We start from the raw sequence: 21703 nt of genomic DNA, 5'->3' as shown, positions 1-21703 counted from the left end.
AACATCATTTGGTGTCACATTTGTTAACACCCGAAGTGTTGTAGAGGGAATTAAGTAGTGTTAATTGTATGAGTAAATGCAGGCAAATAAGAAAAGATTAAATCCAATATTTAAAGAGGTTATTTCATCCTGCTTGTGTTTTGTTCATAACAAAGCTGGTGGCTCTGTGTGTCCTTAAGACTTTAAATGTTTTTCTTTTTCTAAAATTTACTTGGTGGCTTTGTGTGTGTGTGTGTGTGTGTGTGTGTGTGTGTGTGTGTGTGTGTGTGTGTGTGTGTGTGTGTGTGTGTGTGTGTGTGTGTGTGTGTGTGTGTGTGTGTGTGTGTGGTATAATAATAGTGGAAAAAGTACTCCTACTTCTGGACCTGTTGAGTAAAAAGAGCAATAGAACCATTGAAAAATACTAAAGTAAAAGTCTCCTGTTCAAAATTAATTTAAGTAAAAGCACAAAAGCAGTAGCACCAAAATGTTGAGTTCAAGTTTAAAAAAAATAAAATGCATAATATAATAAACTTTATTTGTGCAGCATCTCTCAGAAGAAATGCAGCCCAACATGCTTTACAAGGAAAGAAATGCACCATATGCTTCACATAAAAAGAAATAGACACAATAAAACCTGCTTGTAGAAATATGATCAGAATAGAACACATTTTTTGTTTTTAAAAATTAATTTTACACTTGTGCCATGTACTGTTTATTTTGAAAGAACAATCAATAAAAACGTTTTTCATTTAACAAATTGCATTGCACATAGTAATTATAGTGCAAAATTCAAATAAATATAAAGATGCCAGGGGGCCTTAAGCTGAATAGATAGTAAATAAAAGGAGAAAAAGGGGGGGGGGCTTAAACAAGCCTTAAGGCAAATTTAAGGAACATTTATCAGAAAAATGGAAAGTGTCTTTCTTAGCCAGTCAGAATTGCAAATGCACTTTTTGTATGAACAAGAACAAGACAGGTAGCAAAACTCATACAGACATAAAGATGCCAGGGGGTTTAAGTTGAATAAATAGTTTAAAAAATGGAAAAAATAAACCCAAACAAAACCTTAAGGCATTTCTAAGGCACATTTTTAAGAATCACAGGACTCATACATGGAAACTGAAACATGGAGACTGAACAAGAAAGTTATCAACAAACACGAATTTTGACAGATACAAGTTAGTTGGCTTTACGCATGCGCAGTAATGCACACCAGCCTTACTCCCGGTAGTGCGTCATCGCCAGGCGACAACAGAGTGCAGCTTCGCGCCAAACAGTTTATGGCTTTCACCTGTTTTCGGACAACTAAACTGACACTAAACTGCGAGAAAGCCTCTTTATAATGGTACGTTACAAATGTAAACTGTTTATTCGCTCGGTCTTCAAGCTGTTTATGAAAACAAAGTGGTGAAATAAAGCTAAAATAGTCCTGTTACCGTGTTGGAGCTGCTCGCTGAGGTTCAAACGCCAGCCAAGTGCGCACTGCTAGCTTAATTAACATGAGAGCTAAAGATGAACAAGCACTCCACAAATAAACTGACTAATAATTTAGCGAGTAACACTCAAACGAGGAGCACATTAAGATCTTTTTTTTGCTCTTTGTCGTGTAACAGTTGACATGTGCCTGCTGTTTTGTTAAGTTAACGTCACGCAAAGTTAAATGATGCACATTTTCTTGCAAAAAATGACTCTTGAAAGTGAAATCTTCCATTTCTAAAGCATCGATTTTCATCTGTATGGTTAAAGCACAGTGCAGCGCTGTAATCTGCGTGCACAGGCTAAAATATTTGAATTAGGTCAACATATAACATGTTTGTGTGCACACAGGGCATCAGGCGGGTCTTTGCACCGACATCGGGCAGTCCAGTGTTTGTTTACCTCTTTCTCATTGTTGCACACCACTGTTTTTTATTTTTGTTTGTTTGTCGTCATCATATAAAACAAGATCATCAGAAGGTATCTCTATTGTTGTTAAAAAATTTTATATTGAGCAAGCTGGCGGACGACACCGCTTTATTCAAAGACCTGCGATTGAAGCAACGGATGTATTTGCAAAAGCTTCAGGTCTCTGAATAAAACAAAAAAGAAAAAGCGACTTATTTGTCTTGAAAAGCTGTTAAGTGACCTTCATGAATGATTTTCCTGTCCAAAGTGAAGTTAGCTATTTAAGCACCCTTGTAACCAAAGAACAACAAGACAGATGTACTCTTTATTTTACTTTAATGATTGAAAAAAAGAAGCAGAAAATACATTTAATTGTTGGTTGTAAAGAAATCTTTCCTTAAAGGGGCGTGACTATTTATCCATAGCCAAAGGCATGTCAAGGCTTGTTTATGGTGCATCTTTATTTTTCTATTAAGAATATTGTAATAACTGTAATAGATAAATAAAATGGACCAACTGTTGTTTCATTTCTTTCAGGAAAATCATGTGCACTGCATTAGAAAATGTATATATCATATATAAAAAATGGCTGTCTTGACTTATTCACTTTAAACAACATGTTTAGGAGTGATTGGTTAAAGCATCTCTTGAAAAATGACGGCTTTGTTTTTACCTAAATTGGAGGACTTTCTTTCTATTGGCATGCAATTATTAAAGCTAAAGACGAAAAACCAGTCAACCCATAAATTGAGTAATAATTCAGCAAGGAACACTTCAGCAAGAAACACATTATGATAATTTTTTCGCTCCACATATGCCTGCTGTTTTTTTAAAAGTTAACGTGACATTAAACGATGCACGTTTTCCTGCAAAATTAACATCAGAAAGTGACATCTTCAACCTGTAATCTGAGTGCACATGCAAAACTGTTGTGATTAGATTTAACACGTCACATGTTTGTGTGCTCACAGGACATCAGGCGGTTCTTTGCACCGACATCAGGCAAGCCTGCAGTGCAGAAACCAGCTTCAAATGGAACCACTAAAACAGAGGAGAAGAAGAAGAAGAAGAATCCTCTCTCTCCAGACGAGGAAGTGAAAAAGAAAAAGAAAGAGGCCACCAAGGCAAGTCATTTATTTTACCGTCTGCACTCCTTCTTGCAGCGATTGATCTATTTCTTGATCTTATTCATAACGTTTTATTGTGGTTTATATGCTTCAGGTGAAAAGCTACAAACCAGAGGAGAAACGCAGTGACAGTGAGAAAAAACGAAAAAAGCGTGCAGTCATAGAATCAGGTGTGTGTGGTTTTGTGCTCTTTGTTCATTCGCTATTTGAGTCTCTGAGCAAATTGAGGAGCGAGTGGGATTCAGAGTTCCTCTTTTGTCTGTCTGTATTAACCCTTTGGAACCTGGATCGACATCGCTTTTCTTATGCTGAGTTCAGATGCCTTTGACAAGTATTTTCCTGTGAACCCTGAGCAAATTTGTTTGATTTTGTTCCAAAACATGGGGAAAAGGCATTAATCAACTTGGCAAGAAAATATCCTGCAATTTGCAAATAATAAAGAAATAATAAATATAAAATAATAAAATAAAGAAAATAAACATATATATATTTATTAACATATATTTATCATCCAAAAAAAGGAAATGACCCCAAACATAATGTGAATATTTTGTATGAACAATTTAAAGAATTGAAATAAGCAATAACTAGAGATTATTTGTGATCATTTCAATTATTATTATTGGATATGTTAACTTTTTACTGCACAGTGGCCAGAAAATGTATCCAAATAGTTTATGTGGATTCTGTAAATACTTTTTTAAAACTCTGAAGTATTGTTACACAAGATTTCCAAGAACTTATTTTTCAGACATAAAGATGCTTTGCTGTGTGAGAAGAATAAATGCAGGAGTTTTTAATCAGCTTCAATTCCACACGCTCTCCATCCTCCCTGTTTCTCTTCTTCAACTTGTCTTTCTGTCTGTCCAGACTCTGAGGATGAGGAGCCAGTGAGCAAATCAAAGAAATCCCCCAAAGAGAAACAGAAGACGGGCAAAACAGAGCCACCTCCCAAAAAAGATCCTGTGCAGTACGTCTCTGAAACAGGTAATGGCTCTATAGTTTGTCAGCATATTGAGAACGAAACATGGTTGGACGGTGCATTGTGACCTGATATCCATGTAGAGATTGATTTAAACATAATGAAAATAAAAGAAAATAAGTGTCTGTAAACATACCTTTACTCAGGGTTTTCCTGTTCTAGCTATGGCTACTGAATCAGGTCTTTGTAAGTTGAGTCACTTACAACGGAGCATTAGGGCCATGTTAAAGAAAAAATAACAATTTAATTTTGAGAATAAAGTCATAATATAACAGAATTAAGTTGTAATTTAGACAACAAAGTTGTAATACTATGAAAAATAAAGTTGTAATATTTTGAGAATAAAGCCGTAATTTTACAATAAAAAGTCATAATTTTATGAGAAAAAGTCGCAATTTTATGTAACCAAGTTGTTATTTTATAAGAAAAAAAGTTGTAATTTTATGAGAATCAAGTCGTATTTTTTACAAGAAAGGGGATATTTAGTTATTGAAATAAACATATTGTCAGCAAACTTTAAAACAGGTGAGACTACAGGCAGCCTCCTTGGCAGCCTCCGTCCCTACTATCTTGCCATACCACAGACTCATTCTCGTAATATTACTACTATATTCTAATAAAATTACAGCTTTTTTCTTGTAAAACTATGACTTTTTTCTTATTATATTAAGAGTTTATTCTCATAATATTGCTGCTATATCATAATAATTTTCCAGCTATTATATTGTGTAATAATATTACTATTATTAATATTACTACATAATATACTGCTACGACTTTTTAAAATAATATTTCAAATTTATTTAAAGTTTTTTAAAAAAAAAACTCATATGTAGTCAGGTAATCAGTTATCAGTTATGTTGACCACTCACATTTAAAATATATTTTAGGAGTTAAAATGAAAATAAATAGGTTAGAAAGTGCAATAGGCCATAGTGCATTAATGAGATGTGTCCAGCTTTAAAATGAGGAATGATGTTTTGTTAATATTTTTAAATGTATTATGATGGAATTTTTCCGGTTGTAGACTCAGACAGCGACAACTTTCAGTCCTTGAAAAAGGCCTCCAACCCCAAGCAGAATGGCTCGGACAGACAGAAGCCAGGAGCCACAGAGGGCCATAAGTCTCCTTTCAGGCCCTCCACCACACAGGGGAAAACTGCTGTGAAGTCTCCTCCTGCGCCCGTCACCCCTAAATCAGCCCCGCCTCCTCAGCCCAAAAAAACTCCCACCTCAGTATTCGATTACTTCGGCAGTGCGTCTGTTCAGCGTTCAGACAAGAAGCTGGTAGCCAGCACCAAACGAAAGGCGGTGAGTATTCATTATGTCCTGTCTCCTCTTTAAACTCTCTTCATGTACTGCTTTTTCATCCAAACCATAAAGATCATGGCTTTCTGAGTTTAACCCACGGAACCCTGCTGCAGCCAGGCTCTTAGGCTGGGACAAAAACAGGACACACACGGGATTACGAAATTATTTATTTATTTTCAACAAAATATTCAAAACAAATAACTGGGTGGAATGTGTAAAGTCAGCAGCGTATGGATTGAATGAGTGCTGGATGGATGTCGTGCTGCAAAAACAACACATAAACAAAAGCCAACTGCAGAGGTGTGTGGGGAGAGCACATCTGCTCGGTTCACACTGTGACATTCTGGGCTGTCCTAGATGACCAGCGTGAAAGAAACATGGCGGCCTCTTTGGTCGTGGCTTTAAAACAGTGGTCCTACATTGCACAGTGAGAGAGGTTCAAGGACGGTTGTTGTCACTGTTGTGCAGTCAGAGACAGCCTGGGATAAATTTCTGACGGTGTCAAAAATTTGGGATGAGAATCTCCCTGTGTGACTGCTGTTACGACCTGCGTTTACTTACCAACCAACAGAAATGCAGCACAAATTCATGCACTGATCAGAACCGCACTGCTTAATGCTAGTAGATGCTAATATTTACTTCAAGCATTCGTTGAAAAAATGGCGTGCCAGGTTGGCCTCTTTTGCCCAGGTACGGCCACGTCCACATTCTCTTCCATGTGCTCTTTTTCAGACTTTTTTCAACACATAGATGGATGACGCACACCGACAGTGTTTTGTTCATGCGCCTGCAGGAGGCTTTAGTTTGTGTCTCATAGTGCTTATTAACCTCCAGCAGGTCTGCAGAAAAAGAATTTAGCCTTTCGTTAACACACTGACTTTGTAGAAACTCTTCTTCTCCTCAGCCGACTCAGGACAGAGATGATCAGATGAGTGATGAGGAAATTGCCAAGCAGCTACAGATGGATGAGGACATGGAGGTAGGCTGATCAGCGTAACAGCCGCTCGTACACTGCTCAAGCAATTACAGCCGACAATGAGTTGGTTAGTCAGCTGACAGAAAATTAACAATTTATCTTATATGATTGTCAACTTAATATCTTTGGAATATAGGCTGTTGGTTGGATGAACAAGATGTTTGATTATGTCATGTTATGCCTTGGAAAATAAAAATATTTTTTGAATACAATTTTTAACAGTTTATAGACAGAACGATTAATCTGACAAGATAATCTGCAGTTTAATTGATATAAAAGATACGCATTAGTTTTGTCTTTCTTAGTGCGCCTGCTCTAAGAGTATCAGGGCTGGTGCAGTCAAGGAAAACATGTAAAAGTTAAGGCTGAAAAAGGTATGCTTTGCAGGAATTGTTCAGGTCTCTCACATAGTCAAGATTTGTGGTGTCAATTAAAAATTAAATAAAAAATTTAGAAATTAAAAAATGCGGACAAGTATTTATTTTCTATTTTTGGAGCTGGACTGTCATTAGGAGGGCTGTGACGAAATACAGGCAGATGGTAGTTTACAGATAAACTCACCACCACACACTTAGCAGGTCATAAATGATGGTTGACAGGGATTATTGTTTTTATATGTTTATGTGTTTTGCTTGAGGACACTCATGCTTGTTTACCTTTTAAAAGTTTGTCTCCCAGTCCTTGAAATGCTTTTGAAAATTTAAAGGTTCATTTATTGTCATTCTGTAGACGTTGACACATGAAAAGAACAAAATTTGTCACTCAGGCCTGGCAGCGTACAATAAAGTGTCAGTGTTACTAAATAACTTAATAAATAAATAAATAGAACCAGAATAAATAAATAAAACACATTATTATTAATCTTGGAGAATTTCTGACATTGAAATTAATAAAATAAGGTTTGATTAAATCTAAAATGTCCCAGAAGTAACAGAAAATATCACAAAATGTGCTTGTACGTTACAACCAGTGTTTTGTTTTTTTTCTTTTTCTCATAATTCTGTTTTCTTGCTCTGATGTCAATCAGCTGGAGAAGCAGATCCATGAGGACGAGGAGTTTGCCAGAACTCTGGCCCTGCTGGACGAGGAGCCTCAAGCCAAGAAGGTGATTTAAAAAATGAAAAAGAACATAACGGCACATTGTCTTTTGATATCAGTGGTTGTTAAATTTCACTTTGTGTATGTGTCCTCATCCAGGCTCGTAAAAGCTCAGATGAAAACCCAGCCGCTACCACAATCCCCAAAAAGAGCACTGCAGTCTCTGCAACTGGCAGCAAGAGCAGCCCGTCAAAGACCAACCCAAGGAAAAGCATATCGGAGGACGTGATTAGTCCGTCTCCTAAAAAGTTCCCCACCCCCGTCAAAGCCAGCTCCAAACTGGCCATGATGAAGAAAAAAGAGGAGAGAGACGAGGGGCCAAAGGGCAAAACACCAATTTCACCTGCAAAAATAAAAATCTCTCCCAAAAAGGAGCCGATCGCTTCAGCAAGCATTGATAAGAACCTCACTCCCAAAACAGGCACCACACCAATCACAGTTAAAACTTCTCCCAAGAAACCAGAAATGAGCAAGGTAGTCAGTTAAAATGCATAAAATGCAATGATCAACATTATCTATCAATCAAAACAAAAATAGATGTGAAAATATGGAACGAACAGGTTAAAACCATCTAAACAAATCAAATGTCCTTTTGTCTCCGTCTTATCAGAGCACAAGTACGAGTCCTGACGATGCAGAGAAGAAGAAGATCAACTCTTCGGCGTACAGGAACTACCTCAACAGAGATGGACCGCGAGCCCTGGGCTCCAAGGAAATCCCGCAGGTCACACACACATCAGCCCTCTGAGTGACCGCCATTTTCCCTGAAACTGCCTTCGTCTCGTTCTTCATCGCTGACTGTATGTTGTGTGTGTGTTTTCCAGGGTGAGGAGAACTGTTTGGAGGGCTGTGTGTTTGTGCTGACGGGCGTCTTGGAGTCCATTGAAAGGGATGATGCCAAATCCCTCATCGAGCGCTACGGTGGCAAAGTGACGGGCAACATCAGCAAGAAGACCACGTACCTGGTGCAAGGCAGAGACAGCGGAGTCTCGAAGCTCGAGAAGGTAACAAACCTGATCCAGATTAACAAAGTTGAGACCAATAGAGAACTCCAATTATGAGTCCTAAAAGCTGGAAATGACTCAGCATTTTAGCATGTCTGGTCCTCTTGTCTCTAAGTTGATGGGTTTTTATTTTTTATATTATTATTATTTTATTTTATGGATTTTTGGTTAGGAGCCTTAACACTTAACATGCGCTGCCGTGAAAGTTTGATCAGTAATAAAAAGGGTTACTGTCTTGGTTCAGCTTCAGGGCCAGAGACTGCATGTTTACATCCAGCTTTCTGTTGTATTTTACTGCAAACTAGGTTAGCTGTTAGCCGCCTGTCGTAGCTAATGCAGGCAAAACCCCAGCTGTTGAGGGCGAATTTTTGTGAGTTGCAAAATGCTCCAGAAATACTCCAGCGGCCATAAACGCACAAGTAACGCGCTGTGAATTTTTTTGTGTTTAGTGTGAACATGGCACAAGACTTATTTGAAGTTGTGATGTCACAACTACACTATCCAAAGGTAGAAAGTGCTGCTACAGTGCCGTCACAGTCTTTCCCCAGCTGCAGTGACAGTGCAGAGATGCCGAGAGCATAGATGATGAAAGACCAGTCAGAGATGACGGGGCTTTTTTGGGTGGCGGGCTTAAAGATACAGTTGCTAAAGGGAGTTTTTCAGACAGAGGGCTAACACATAAATTCACACACACAGTATGGGAAAGATAATGTGTTTTGTGAACATCAAAGCATGTAAACATGTTTTATTTGAAAAACCCAAAACACAAGTATGAACTTGAAAATTAGCATAAAATGGGACCTTTAAAACTTAATACAAAGTATAATAGTTATTAAGGAAAAAGTCACAGCACCTATCTTTAAATTATTTGACCCTTTGAAACTGTAAGAGGAGATGCATACCAAGTGTGACTATTCAGCTCATTAAACAGGCAAAATAAGTTCAGTGTCGAGTCAGATCCAACATATTGAAATATGAAAGGTCTATGTGGAAACCAAAGAATAATTTAAGTATTCAAGCAACAGGAGTCTCACTAATTTCAAACTGCTTCTTTCCTGCTTCTTTTCTGCACTATTTTCCTCGTATCTGTACGTCAAATAATATAACAGGTTTGTACGATTGTCTATATACTCAGGCGGAGAGTCTTGGTACCAAGATCCTGGATGAGGATGGTCTGTTGGAGCTGATCAGAACCAAACCAGGAAAGAAATCCAAGTATGAGATTGCTGCAGAGGCTGAGGTCAGCACTCACATTTTAACTTAAATAACACTGCTCACAAAAGGAATGCATTTGAATTCAACCCAGAAGTAAAGTCTTTTTTTCAAGTCCAAATCAAAATGAATTTTTCCAGTTTTTTTTTTCATCAGAAATATTTCTGTAGCTGCTTAACAGAGCATATCTGAAACATAGCAGAAGAAACAAACAGTTTAATTTCAGTTGGTCTTTTACTGCCATAATACCATGCAAATTCAGATACATTTTATTTTGAATTAGTCTTAACTATTCTGAGATTAGAACTAATAACTATTAGAACTATTCTTTTTTTAGAACAAATCCTCAAAGACCAGGACTCCCCCCAGCAAGCCATCAAAGAGCACCCCCCAGTCCCAGAAGATCTCTCCCTCCAAGGGTAATTCCAGGTCCCCTCACACACCGAGTCCGTCAAAGACCGGACTGGCACAAGGCCACGCAGCCAGAAACGGAGACGGCGGCACACCTCCTGGGAGAGGGTCAGGTCACACAGCCCGGAGGGGGCTGGGCCTTTCCTCCTCCACTTCTTCATCTTCACCCCCCGGACCATCATCCCCATCAGGAGGGGATGCAAGTCTGCTGTGGGTTGATAAGTACCGCCCCAACTCTCTGAAGACTGTTATTGGCCAGCAGGGAGATCAGAGCTGTGCCAATAAGCTGCTGCGCTGGCTGCAGAACTGGCACAAACACCACAGCGGAGGCACATCCAAACCACCAGGTATCAGACGGCGTATTTCTCTTTGAGCTGTGAGGTATAATGATAAAAGCTAGACAGCAGATCTCAGTTTTTTTCAGTGAATTTTATTTCTGAAAACTGTATCTGTGTCTGAAGAGTGTATGTTTTGTGCTGTTTGTTGCCAGCAGTTGCAAGGTTTGGTAAGTTTGGAGGAGGGAAAGATGATGGATCAGGGTACAAAGCTGCTCTGCTCTCAGGACCTCCAGGTGTGGGGAAGACCACCACAGCTGCACTGGTCTGTGAGGTCAGTGTGAAAACACACAGTAGGGCTGGGCGATCTGTCTTTAAAATGATATTGCAATATCTTTAGGCTATTATTGCAATACATGATAAATATCTCTATACTTTTAAGTGTCCTCTAAACCAACGTTCACTTCTAATATACAAAATTACTTAATGAACTGCAGTTACATTAAAGTTAGAGTAGCTGCTGTCATAGAATAAGTTGAATACACTACTGTTATATCAACATTTCATAAAATACGATTGTAATAAAGTGAAATTAAGTACTTTTATCATGAAAATTTGAAAAAGTATTATCAAAATTCACTAAATCGAAGTGGGACCCATGGTGCTTTTATTTTGAAGGACCTGGTTCGCCTCAGGCCGTAAGTGTTGATGTTTTTGTTGTGGACTTGAAGCTTCGGGTCAAAAGCTGACATTAGTGTTTTCAGACAGTTAAACAGATACTGCGGCGCCTTTAACCGTGAGGATTCATTCACTGTGAGTGAATAACAAACAAACAGCTCTCCAGTTCATTTTTTACTAATATTTGCAGGTCACACTCGTGCTCTGTGGTTGCAAAATGGGACAAAATAGTCACAACTGGAGCTCTGCAAATGGAAAAACACAAAGCCTCACCTGCTCACACTACCACCGCTACCTTCTTGAGTCAGACTGTTACCGCAGCACGGTTAAACTTGATGATTAATTCACTGTAAGCAGGAATCAAACTAACAGCTCTCCACTTAATATATTAATAGTATTTGCAAATCGCAGTCAAGCTCCATGGTGGCAAAATGTGACTAAATAGTCACAGTCTAGAGCTCTGCAACAGCACTTTATTGCGTGCGTGCGCGTCTGTTTGAGAGTGAGAAAGAGAGAAGAGAAAGAGAGAGTGAGGCGGAGAGCGGTAAAAGAGTGAGAGAACCAAAACACCGGTGGCTTATAGAAGCAACATGACAATTTATATTTGATGTTTACAATATAGTCATTTTGTATATCGCACATGGAACAAGCCGTGATATATTGAGAATATTCGATCCGTCGTCCACGCCTGCACTGTCAGTGCATTACTTTAAAGTATTTCTGCACCTGTGACTCCCAGTTGGTACAAATTATGTCTTAAACTTGAACATTTTGCTTTGATCTGTTTTCGACTCAACCTCTCCACTGTTGTGTGTCGGCCTGCAGGAGTTGGGCTTCAGCTACGTGGAGATGAACGCCAGCTGTACTCGCAGCAAAAACAGTCTGAAAGAAGTCGTCGCAGAGTCACTCAACAACACCAGCATCGAGAACTTCTACAAAGGTGATCCCTCTATTTATTTTGTTTCCCAAGAAAAAGAACTGGAAGGTTTTAGTTTTGAAGCTGCAATAGGAAGTCTGTTGAGTTTGATTTATTTGCATTGAGAAGTAAAAATTGTAAACTGTTAGCATCTTTTGACAGAATGAGCTTAAAGTTTTCTGGGGCTTTTTTTTTTTTTTTTTTAAAAAAGGCCACTTTTGATTTATACCCAATGGTATTATACCCGATAGTAATTTATACACAATTAAATTGTGTGTGGTCACATACAGTGCATAAAAAACAAAATAAGAATTTTTAGGAAATGAAATTGATACAAAAGCTAAATGCAGCAATCATTTGGAGGCTGTGATTTTTACAAGAAAAAATATTACTAATATATAGTATATATAGGGATGTAAATCACTGGTTTCATCACAGTATGATATCGATACTTTAGACAACAATACGATATTTACCAAAATCACACAGTCAGCCACGATATGATTTCAATGATATGATTTAGGAGCTGGCGATCAATATGAAACGATATTATCTGCTCATTTAACACAGAGAGAAGCTGCCACCCCCGTCTTTGCTTTTGGCCAGAAAAGATAAAAAAAATCATCTAAATAATTGGAAATCATTAAAACAGCTTCATTCCCTTTAAAAACACAATATGGAAAAAATGTTTTCATTTTAACTAAAACCATGACCCTTTTCATAAAACTTCAGGGCTGTCTGACTTGAAGACAACTTCTCTCAACATCCTCAAAATGTGGATTAACAGCAAGATCTATAAAAATCAGCTCAATTATAAGTCAAGGACCATAGACAAAACAACTGTGTTTTGTACGTCATGTTTTCCCCCCACATATATCACATGCTAACATTAATAGCATAAGTCTATGGCATTTTACACTGCATAAATTAGCTTAGCAGTAAGGGGACTTGAATATATACTTTCTCTGACTCACCGCTAGTTTAAGTCACCTCATCTCCGACAGAACAGCACGGATGAGTTTCAGCTTACATGCACTATTATTTTAGCCGAACATTTTTGAAACTGAGTAGCTAACGTATCTGCATAAAGTTAGCAAAGTGAGATGCCTGGCAGGGACGTTATGTTTCCTCAGTACGGCTTTTGTTCCACATGACGTGTGCTCCGTCTGTCGAGTAAACAGCATTCTCCTCATCGTCTGTCTGCTGGCTGCTCGCCATCATCTGCCTCACGCTGTGTGACAGTGACATAGAATTTCAAAATAAAGGTGCATCTGAAAGAGGATGACATGGATCAATGTTTCCACTTTGCATCAGTGATACAGGATTGTTGCTCTTTTAATCGATATATATCGATGCAAACTGATGAATTGTTGTACCCTTAGTGACTAAATACTGACTGACTTGAATCACAGCACACGTTACATTTACTGTTTTTTAATATGTTGATCAAGCATAGATATAAAAAAAAATTTGGTGAAAACTATGCGATGTGTGTTTTGTAGGCACATCTCAGAAAGTGAGCAGTAAACACGTCCTGATCATGGATGAGATTGATGGCATGGCTGGCAACGAGGACCGTGGAGGAATCCAGGTAAAAACGAACGAACCACATTCAGTCATGTATCCGTGCCTTGACTCTTTTTGCAAGTTGGCATCAGCAGCTGGTCTTTGGCATGAACACACACACACACACACACACACACACACACACACATTTGACCTCGGTGCTAAACTTAAGCCCCCTAGAGCAAAAACTGTAGGTGCCAAAAGGTGGGAAAATTTTGATCAGTTAACCTTTGACCGTTTGCCTCCTGCAGGAGATGATCGGCCTGATCAAAAATTCAAAGATTCCCATCATCTGCATGTGCAACGATCGCAACCACCAGAAGATCAGGTCACTGGCCAACTACTGCTTCGATCTGCGCTTCCAGAGGCCGCGAGTGGAACAGATCAAGGTACACACACACACACACACACACACACACACACACACACACACACACACACACAATGTTTCAGGATACAAGATGCACAGAGATGCTGAATGAATCCAGCTAGTACATGTAAGTGTAGACTTTTTTGGATACTCATGAATGGAGACAGTTGAGACTTTGATACATGCAAACAATAATGCCACACAGCAGCAATAAACGGGAACTTGCCTGTCTGTTTCCTGCTTTTAAACTTAAATGTTAATTAACTTTTCTCGCTCCTTTAAATTTTGTACATTTTTCAGGGAGCCATGATGTCCATCGCTTTCAAGGAGGGAATCAAGATCCCGCCCCCAGCCCTCAACGAAATTATCCTCGCCTCCAACCAGGATGTCCGACAGGTAAAGAGGACAAAGTCTCACGCTGATGTTATGTCTTCACTCGTCACCCTTGGTTATCCGTCTTACCGTGCCGGCTTTTTGTTCTCCAGGTGATCCACAACCTGAGCATGTGGTCGGCCAAAGACAAGGTGATGACGTACGACCAGTGCAAGTCTGACGCAGCCAGCGCCCGCAAGGACATGAAACTGGGGCCGTTTGATGTTTGTAGAAAGGTGTTTGCCTCCGGGGAGGAGACCGCCCACATGAGCCTCATCGATAAGTCCGACCTCTTCTTCCATGACTATTCGCTGGCGCCGCTCTTTGTCCAAGAGAACTACCTGCACGTTCGGCCAAAGGCTGCCGGGTGAGAGAGGCTGTCTGTTTCTACTTGTTTTCAGGCCCTGTGCTAAGCTAAGCTAAATGCCTCTTGGCTAATGTACAAACATGAGTATTGCATAAAGTGTTCTGCTGTTCCTTTAATATTTCTCTATTTTTGTGTCTTTCTTCTCACAGCGGGGACCTCAAGTCCCACCTGATGTTACTCAGCAAGACAGCTGACTCCATCTGTGAAGGAGACCTGGTGGAGAGACGGATCCGCTCTGGGCAGAACTGGTCCCTGCTGCCCACTCAGGTAAGACACTCGCACACTGTTACACTCAGAAGCACGCCACACGCTCGCCAAACAAACTTGAGAAGTGAAGGTGGAATCATCAACATGTACAGCAGTCATTTCCTTATCGAACTGCTTTATTAGAGGGACTGCAGGGTCTTAAAAAATATTCAAAGTTTATAAATAAATCAACCACACATAAAGGCCTTTTAAAAAACTTTTTTATTTATTTGTCCATATTGTATGATAACATCACCTGTGCATAAAAGCCCCTCTACGCCCGGCTGTTAAAGCAAGCAGCTAATGAGGAAATGTTTGGATGAGGAGGAGTTTGAATCATGGCTGAGGCTCTTTGAAAATAACTGAGGTGTAACGTTACTGTTCTGTGTGTTAGAAGTAGGGATGCACGATAACATTGGCATGCCGTTTGTATTGGCAGATATAAAATGAAATTTTGGAATCGTCCAACATGCTGATTTCTGCTGATAATTTTTCATTTATTTTGCACAATTTTTCACAATGTGAACATGTACAAAACATTGTAGTATTTTCTTATTTTGTACAATGAATGCACACACGCACACACACACGCATTGAGAAGCATCATGTTTTGTGTCTCCATCTGCTGTTGGGCCATCACAATCAGAGTATGCGTAATATGATGGTCATTCCACTACAGAAGAGACTTGAAGATCACTAAAACTTGGAGGGGAAAAAAGCTGATATGTCAATATCGGTTACCGGCCAAAATTGGAAAAATCCAATATCGTGCATCCCTGGTTTGAAGGCGATGAGTTCAGTCTCTCGGGATCAACACTACCCAGTCCCACGCAATGAATAAGCCACAAAGCTGGCATGGGATGCAGACATCAGGAATCAGATGGATAAAAGTCTGCATACACACAGTTTTAGCCATGAAATCTTTGAAGTCAGAAATATGTAGACACATTCCGTTAATGAGATTAATAAAGATGCACGTCCTGGTTTTCATTAACGTATCTCAATCGTTGTGGAGCTGGATACACTTTTTAATCACACACTAAAATTTGTGACATTTCATATGATACTCTGTGACATACTATATTTTGACTATTTTAAAGATTTATTTTGATATACCAAGATTCTAGCTTGACTTTTTTAATAACTCTTTTTGTCATATTATACCATGACTTTTTAATGTCATACAATGACTTATTTTATGTCATACTGTACAATGATTTATGAGTGACTCTTTTCATCATAGTATACTGATGTTTTAGGTGACTTTCTAATATCATACTATTTTATGACTTTTTAAAAGACTTTTGTCATGCAAGCCTGCGCTTAACTTATTCTTGAAATAACCTAATCCGTGTGCATGTGTGTGCTTGTGTGTGCGTGTGTGTGCGTGTGTGTGCTCCTAGGCCATCTATGCCAGTGTGTTACCAGGTGAGCTGATGAGAGGCTACATGAGTCAGTTCCCCACCTTCCCCAGCTGGCTCGGCAAGAACTCCTCCACCAGTAAACATGCCCGCATCGTCCAGGAGCTGGCCTCACACATGGGCTTAAAGTGAGTCGTCCCTGTCTTTGAACTATTACAAGTTCAGTGTTGATATGTGAAGAGGAAAAGGATTGAGAGAAATGACTCACAGGTTCTGTTACTGAAGTAGTTGGAGATTTGAGGGAATAAATGTTTCTTAAAAACGTTAAAAAAAAAAAAACAATCACCCAAAATGACATAATATAGTATATAAAAGTATTGTATGTCATTAAAATCAGGAAATTAAAGTAATTGTATAGAATGTCATGAAAATGAGGAAAAAATCATATAATATGTCATGAAAACGTCATAGAAATGTCATAAAAATACAAAATAATCATTGTGTTGTATATCATACATACATCTTTTTCAAAAAAAAGTCATAGTATAGTATGTCAAATGTCATAGTGCAGTTTGTCAAAAATGAAGTAAGTTGTAGTATGTGATTAAAATGCAAAAAAGTAATACTGTACCATATGAACAAAAAGGTCAGTATATTCTGTCATTAAAATGCAGAAAAAAAGTCAAAACATAGTATGTGATTAAAATGCAGAAAAGGGTCAGTATGGAAGTATAGAATGTCATAAAAATCAAAAAACGTCAGGGTATAGCATCCTAAAATGGTAATAAGAATAAAAGGATTGTATGTCATAAAAATCAGAAAAAAAATAGTATATTATGTCTTAAGAATACAAGTATGGTATAGTATTCCATAAAAACAAAAACCCGTCATATTATATTATATCCAAAAGATGAAAAAAAAGTCAGGTTGTACCATGTCTTCAAAATTCAAAATACAACGTCATAGTATAGTTTGTCATACAATTGCAAAATAAATCATAGGTTAGTAGGTCCTCCAGATTAGGATAAAAAGTCATTGTACAGTATTTCGTCAGAAACAGCACAAAAATGTCATAGTTTGGCATGTTGTAAAAATATCAAATAAAAGTCACAGTATATTATCTCTTTAAAAGTAGTATTAAATTTCAAAGAACAGAGCGTGTATGGAAAAACACAAGCATGTCCAAAACACAGTATGTCCAAAAAATGTCATAGTATAGCATATCAACAGAAAGCATAAAAAGTGATAGTATAGGATGTTATCAAAAATTGCCAAAAAAGTCATAATATAGAATGTCATCCAATATAGCAAAAGTCATAGTATACAATGAAGTCCAAAATCGTATTAAACAGTCATAGTATAGTATGTTGTGGAAAATAGCATAAAAAAGTTACTCTACAGCATATCATCAAAATTTGCATGAAAGAGTCATAGTATAGCATGTCATCCAAAATACCATGAAAAATTAATAGTATGACATTTCATCAAAATTTGCATGAAAAGGCAATAGTATAGTACGTTGTCCAAAATGGCATAAAAAAGTTATCAGAAATAGTATAGAAAATTCTTAGTATAATATTACATCCAGCACAAAAAAGTCATAGTATAGTATGTCATCTAAAATAGCATAAAAATGTCATAGTATAGTATGTTGTTCAGAATACCATGAAAAATTCATAGTATAGCATGACATCAAAATTTGCTTGAAATATGTCACCCAAAACTGGATGAAATAAAAAGTCAAAGTATAGTAGGTCTTCTGAAATTGCATTAAAATGTCATAGTATGGGGTGTCGAGTGGATCAAGCTAGCAATCTCCTGTCCCATCTAATAAAGGCAAAAATGCCAAAAAAATGATCTAAAAAAAAATGTCATAGTATGGGATGTTGTCCCAAATACCATGAAAAAGTCATAGTATGGCATGTCTTTCAAAGTAGCATTAAAAAAAGGTATAGAATAGGGTCTAAAATAGACTTAAAAATATTGTATAAAGTATAATGTCTTAAATATGCTAAATAAAACGTCAAAGTACAGTATGTCATCAAGTTACCCTCCCAAAAAAAACAAAAAACATCACACTATGTCAGAACAAAAGTCAAAGTACAGTACAGTATTTAATTTATAAAGTACAAAGTACGATTTGGGGTATAAAATAGTATGAAGAAGCTTTAGTCCAGTATGTCATTGAAAAATGCATTAAACAGTTATTGTCTAGTGTGTTGTCCAAAGTAGCAAAAAAGTCATAGTTTAGTGTGTCATAATAATCAGGAAAAAAATCATAGTAAATGTCGTCTCCTGCAGAACGATGAGCAGCAGACAGGCGGTGAACCTTGACTACCTGCACTACCTGCGGCAGGCGCTGCTCAACCCACTTCAGAGGCACGGAGCGGAGGGCGCCAACGAGGCCGTGCAGCTGCTGGACGACTACCAGCTCATCAAGGAGGACGTGGACAGCATCATGGAGATCAGTGTCTGGGGCGGACAACCGGACCCCTACTCCAAACTGGACTCTAAGGTCAGCAGGAGGTGGGAGGGGGGTGTTTTGGAAACAGTGGTTGATAGTATTAGGAATTATACCAAAGTTAGTTCAGGTCATGAAAATTGGCTGATAGCGTTTCAGAGTATCTCTCACTTTATTTACCTACTAATACCCATAACTGCTCAACGCAGTGCTCAGTACACACAGTAACCAGTACCAGCTGCTCTCTACTGGGAAGTCTAAAGATTCTGACTCCAAGTGATGCTATCAGAAAGACAGCATTGTTCGTCAGCGTGACAATATTTGATCAACCTGCCGGTTGTCTTCAAACAGCTGCTTATTAACACTTATTAACCCACTTTAGTTGCTTAATGCTCCAATAAACTTTTCAAAATTAACCTTTTTTTTTTTTTTGACTGGTAAGCGAAGCAAATCTAACAGCTGCTTGCCAGCATTCGTCAGGTGATATTTTCAGTCGTGATTATGTCCACCAGCTAGTTGCTAACTGTGTTTGTCTGATGTTTGGTGTTGATCAGAAATTGTAAAATAACTTTTTAGAGTTTTTTCGCTGCACCGTAATGTGCAAATTTAAATAGAGAATACAAAATACACATAAACATGTTAATTTTGAAAAAACTAATTTATCGCAAAAAGTTTTTACGCTTGCATAAGTTAGTATTTAAGGTGATTTGAAAAAGGCATATCTTGCAAAACTGCAAAGTAAACACTTCGCTTTTATGGCTCGCACGATGTGTAACACTGGTTCACAACTAAGTCAGTGACATTCTACAAAACATAACTCGGTATGTGTGGACGGAGGAAGAGACCGAGATCTTATTAACTCTTATACGAGGCAAAGAAATTACGGCGATATTAGATCGGCTTTATTGAGTGGCTGCAATAAAAATAAACATGCCAATGTTTTGGACATCCATCGCCATGGTTACTGGAATGATATCTCAAGAGTCATCTTGCAATTGTGTTTTATTGAAATTTCAAAAATATCGCTTACGTTTTGTGCAAATCTGTAATGGAAACCAGCTAGACACCTTCAGATGCAGCGACTTTATCCTGTTTATGGCTGATCCTTTAATGTCCATCACAGTGAATTCTGACGCCTGTGCTGTGTCTCCGCTCAGGTGAAGGCAGCGTTCACACGGGCCTACAACAAAGAAGTTCACCTGACGCCATATTCCCTGCAAGCGGTGAAGAAGGGCCGACGTGGTGGCGGCGCGGGGGAGTCTGAGCTGGGAGGAGAGGACATTGACAACGAAGAGCAGGAGTCTGAGGACGAGGGCCTCAAAACTGACGCCATGATCAAAGTAAGAGCATTCACACTGAGAAGCGCAAACCCATTAGATTACATGAATACTCCAAAGGCTCTCTTCATATCTCTCTCTGTTCGAACCCTAAGCCTTAGATTTTTGCAATCCTATAAGTTTAGTGCAGCAGCATGGATCTTAACAAATTTAAATACGACATCAAGCTTGACGTGTGCAGACTATACGATGATATCGCCTACTGAATCGCAGGCTACGACCTACGTCCATCAACGTTAACACGCATCAACAAAAATCATCAGTGCGTTATTTATCTGTAGTGGTAGAGAAAAAATGTAAACGAACAAATCGAGCCTTTATGTGTGTTGGGAAAAAACTAGAGAAGAGAATGTGGACGCCATCACGGCTGGAAAAAAAAGCCAACTTGGCACTCCAAATTTGCGAAAAGAGCTGTGTTCGAAACCGTCCCCTTGTTCACACACTCACTATTCACGATGTAGTGTGTATTAAATAGTGCTCTATATAGGGAATAACCAACGAGATTTCGGACACTACGTTGACATTTTTTTTTCCTTAAATGTGTTGTGCATTGTGGGTATTTTATAGTGCACTATATAGTGGATGACATAAACCGCTGAGAATTCAAATACTACTACAAACTATACAGACACAAACCGGCCCCTATACAGTGCATAGGGGCCGGTTTCAAACACAGTATTAGCATCTATTAGCATTTAGCAGTGTTGTGCTGATCAGTGCGTCATTTCATGCTGCATTTCTGTTGGCTGGTTAGTGGACGCAGGTCGTAACAGCAGTCACACAGTGTGATTCTCACCCCAAATTTATTTCAGATATTTATCCTATGCTGTCTTTGATCGCACAACCGTGACAACGGCCATCCCTGCACCTCTCTCACTGCGTGACGTAGGATCACCGTTTTAGAACCACAACCGGAGATTTCACCACCTTTCTGCCACAATGGTTGTCTTTTGCCTGCGACAGCCCAAATTCACAGTGTATAACAGGCCTAACTGTGTATATGTCACCTGCGTCCTTTTCCTGCAGCAGAAGAAGGCTAAAGTAACCAAGGAGACGAAGAAGGACAAGAAGGAGGACTCTGGGAAGGACAAAGGCAAGGGGAAAGGCAAAGGCAAGGCCAAGAAATGACCGATGACCAGAGGACAGAAACTCTCCTGGTCTGCCTCCCGCTGCTCTCACAGACTGTAATATTCTGTCTCTGCACTAGCAACGCTCCTTTAACTAGCATCAGAAAGCAATGGACTGGTCTTAACCTCTGCAGGTAACCCACCTCTCCCTCAAACGTTTCATTCAACCACGCTAAGAAATGTTTTTCAGATTTTTTTAACTTCCTGTCATGTTTCCATCAGTGTCTCCATACTGAACAAATGATGGACATTATCTAGTCTACCATTCATTATCATGTCTGTCCACCACTGTAGTAACACGTCTCATCAGGAGCGTAGTGAATTTCTTCCATCATTAGATTGTGGTCCATGTGTTGAGGCTGTAAATAACGTGACTGATGTAAAGGACTGTTACTTTTTGCAACAACACAGAGAAGCTTTAGCTCCACGGTTAGCGCTGATGCTTCTGTAAAATTGCAATTTTGTAAAAACGTTCATGAGGATAAATACAGAAATGTGTCACTCATGAGTGCAGGTGATTGATTGCTTTCTTTTTTTAACACTCTTTTTTAAAAAATGGTTCCTGGGAGATATTTCATATAAGATTTAAAATCAGATATTCATATTCTTAGATAATGTGATGGTCATGGAAATGTTAGAT

At 38.7% G+C, this 21703-nt stretch overlaps 1 protein-coding gene across 3 annotated transcripts; it reads left to right on the top strand.

The window, feature by feature from the left end:
- The first annotated feature begins 1194 nt into the window (after positions 1-1194).
- On the top strand, positions 1195-21571 carry rfc1 (replication factor C (activator 1) 1). Of its 3 annotated transcripts, none has more exons than XM_042484937.2 (23): positions 1195-1327; positions 2838-2990; positions 3088-3163; positions 3864-3980; positions 5003-5286; positions 6191-6265; positions 7290-7367; positions 7460-7834; positions 7971-8084; positions 8185-8364; positions 9500-9604; positions 9914-10334; positions 10481-10596; positions 11766-11880; positions 13359-13447; positions 13674-13811; positions 14093-14188; positions 14278-14531; positions 14681-14798; positions 16181-16326; positions 18440-18653; positions 19757-19939; positions 20963-21571. In XM_042484937.2, the coding sequence occupies exons 1-23, from the start codon at positions 1325-1327 to the stop codon at positions 21062-21064; spliced, it is 3552 nt and encodes a 1183-aa protein (XP_042340871.2). In that variant the 5' UTR covers positions 1195-1324; the 3' UTR covers positions 21065-21571. The 3 variants fall into 3 exon arrangements, with proteins under 3 accessions (XP_042340871.2, XP_042340870.2, XP_042340872.2); XM_042484936.2 differs by having other exon boundaries at positions 10478-10596; XM_042484938.2 differs by lacking the exon at positions 6191-6265 and having other exon boundaries at positions 10478-10596.
- Positions 21572-21703: the final 132 nt, after the last annotated feature.

The sequence above is a fragment of the Plectropomus leopardus genome, chromosome 3, assembly GCF_026936395.1.
Source record: "Plectropomus leopardus strain MGB_pleo_1.0 chromosome 3, ASM2693639v1, whole genome shotgun sequence".
NCBI classification, from domain to species: Eukaryota; Metazoa; Chordata; class Actinopteri; order Perciformes; family Serranidae; genus Plectropomus; species Plectropomus leopardus.
Note: the sequence above shows the minus strand (reverse complement) of the source record. Positions and strands in the feature narration are given on the sequence as shown.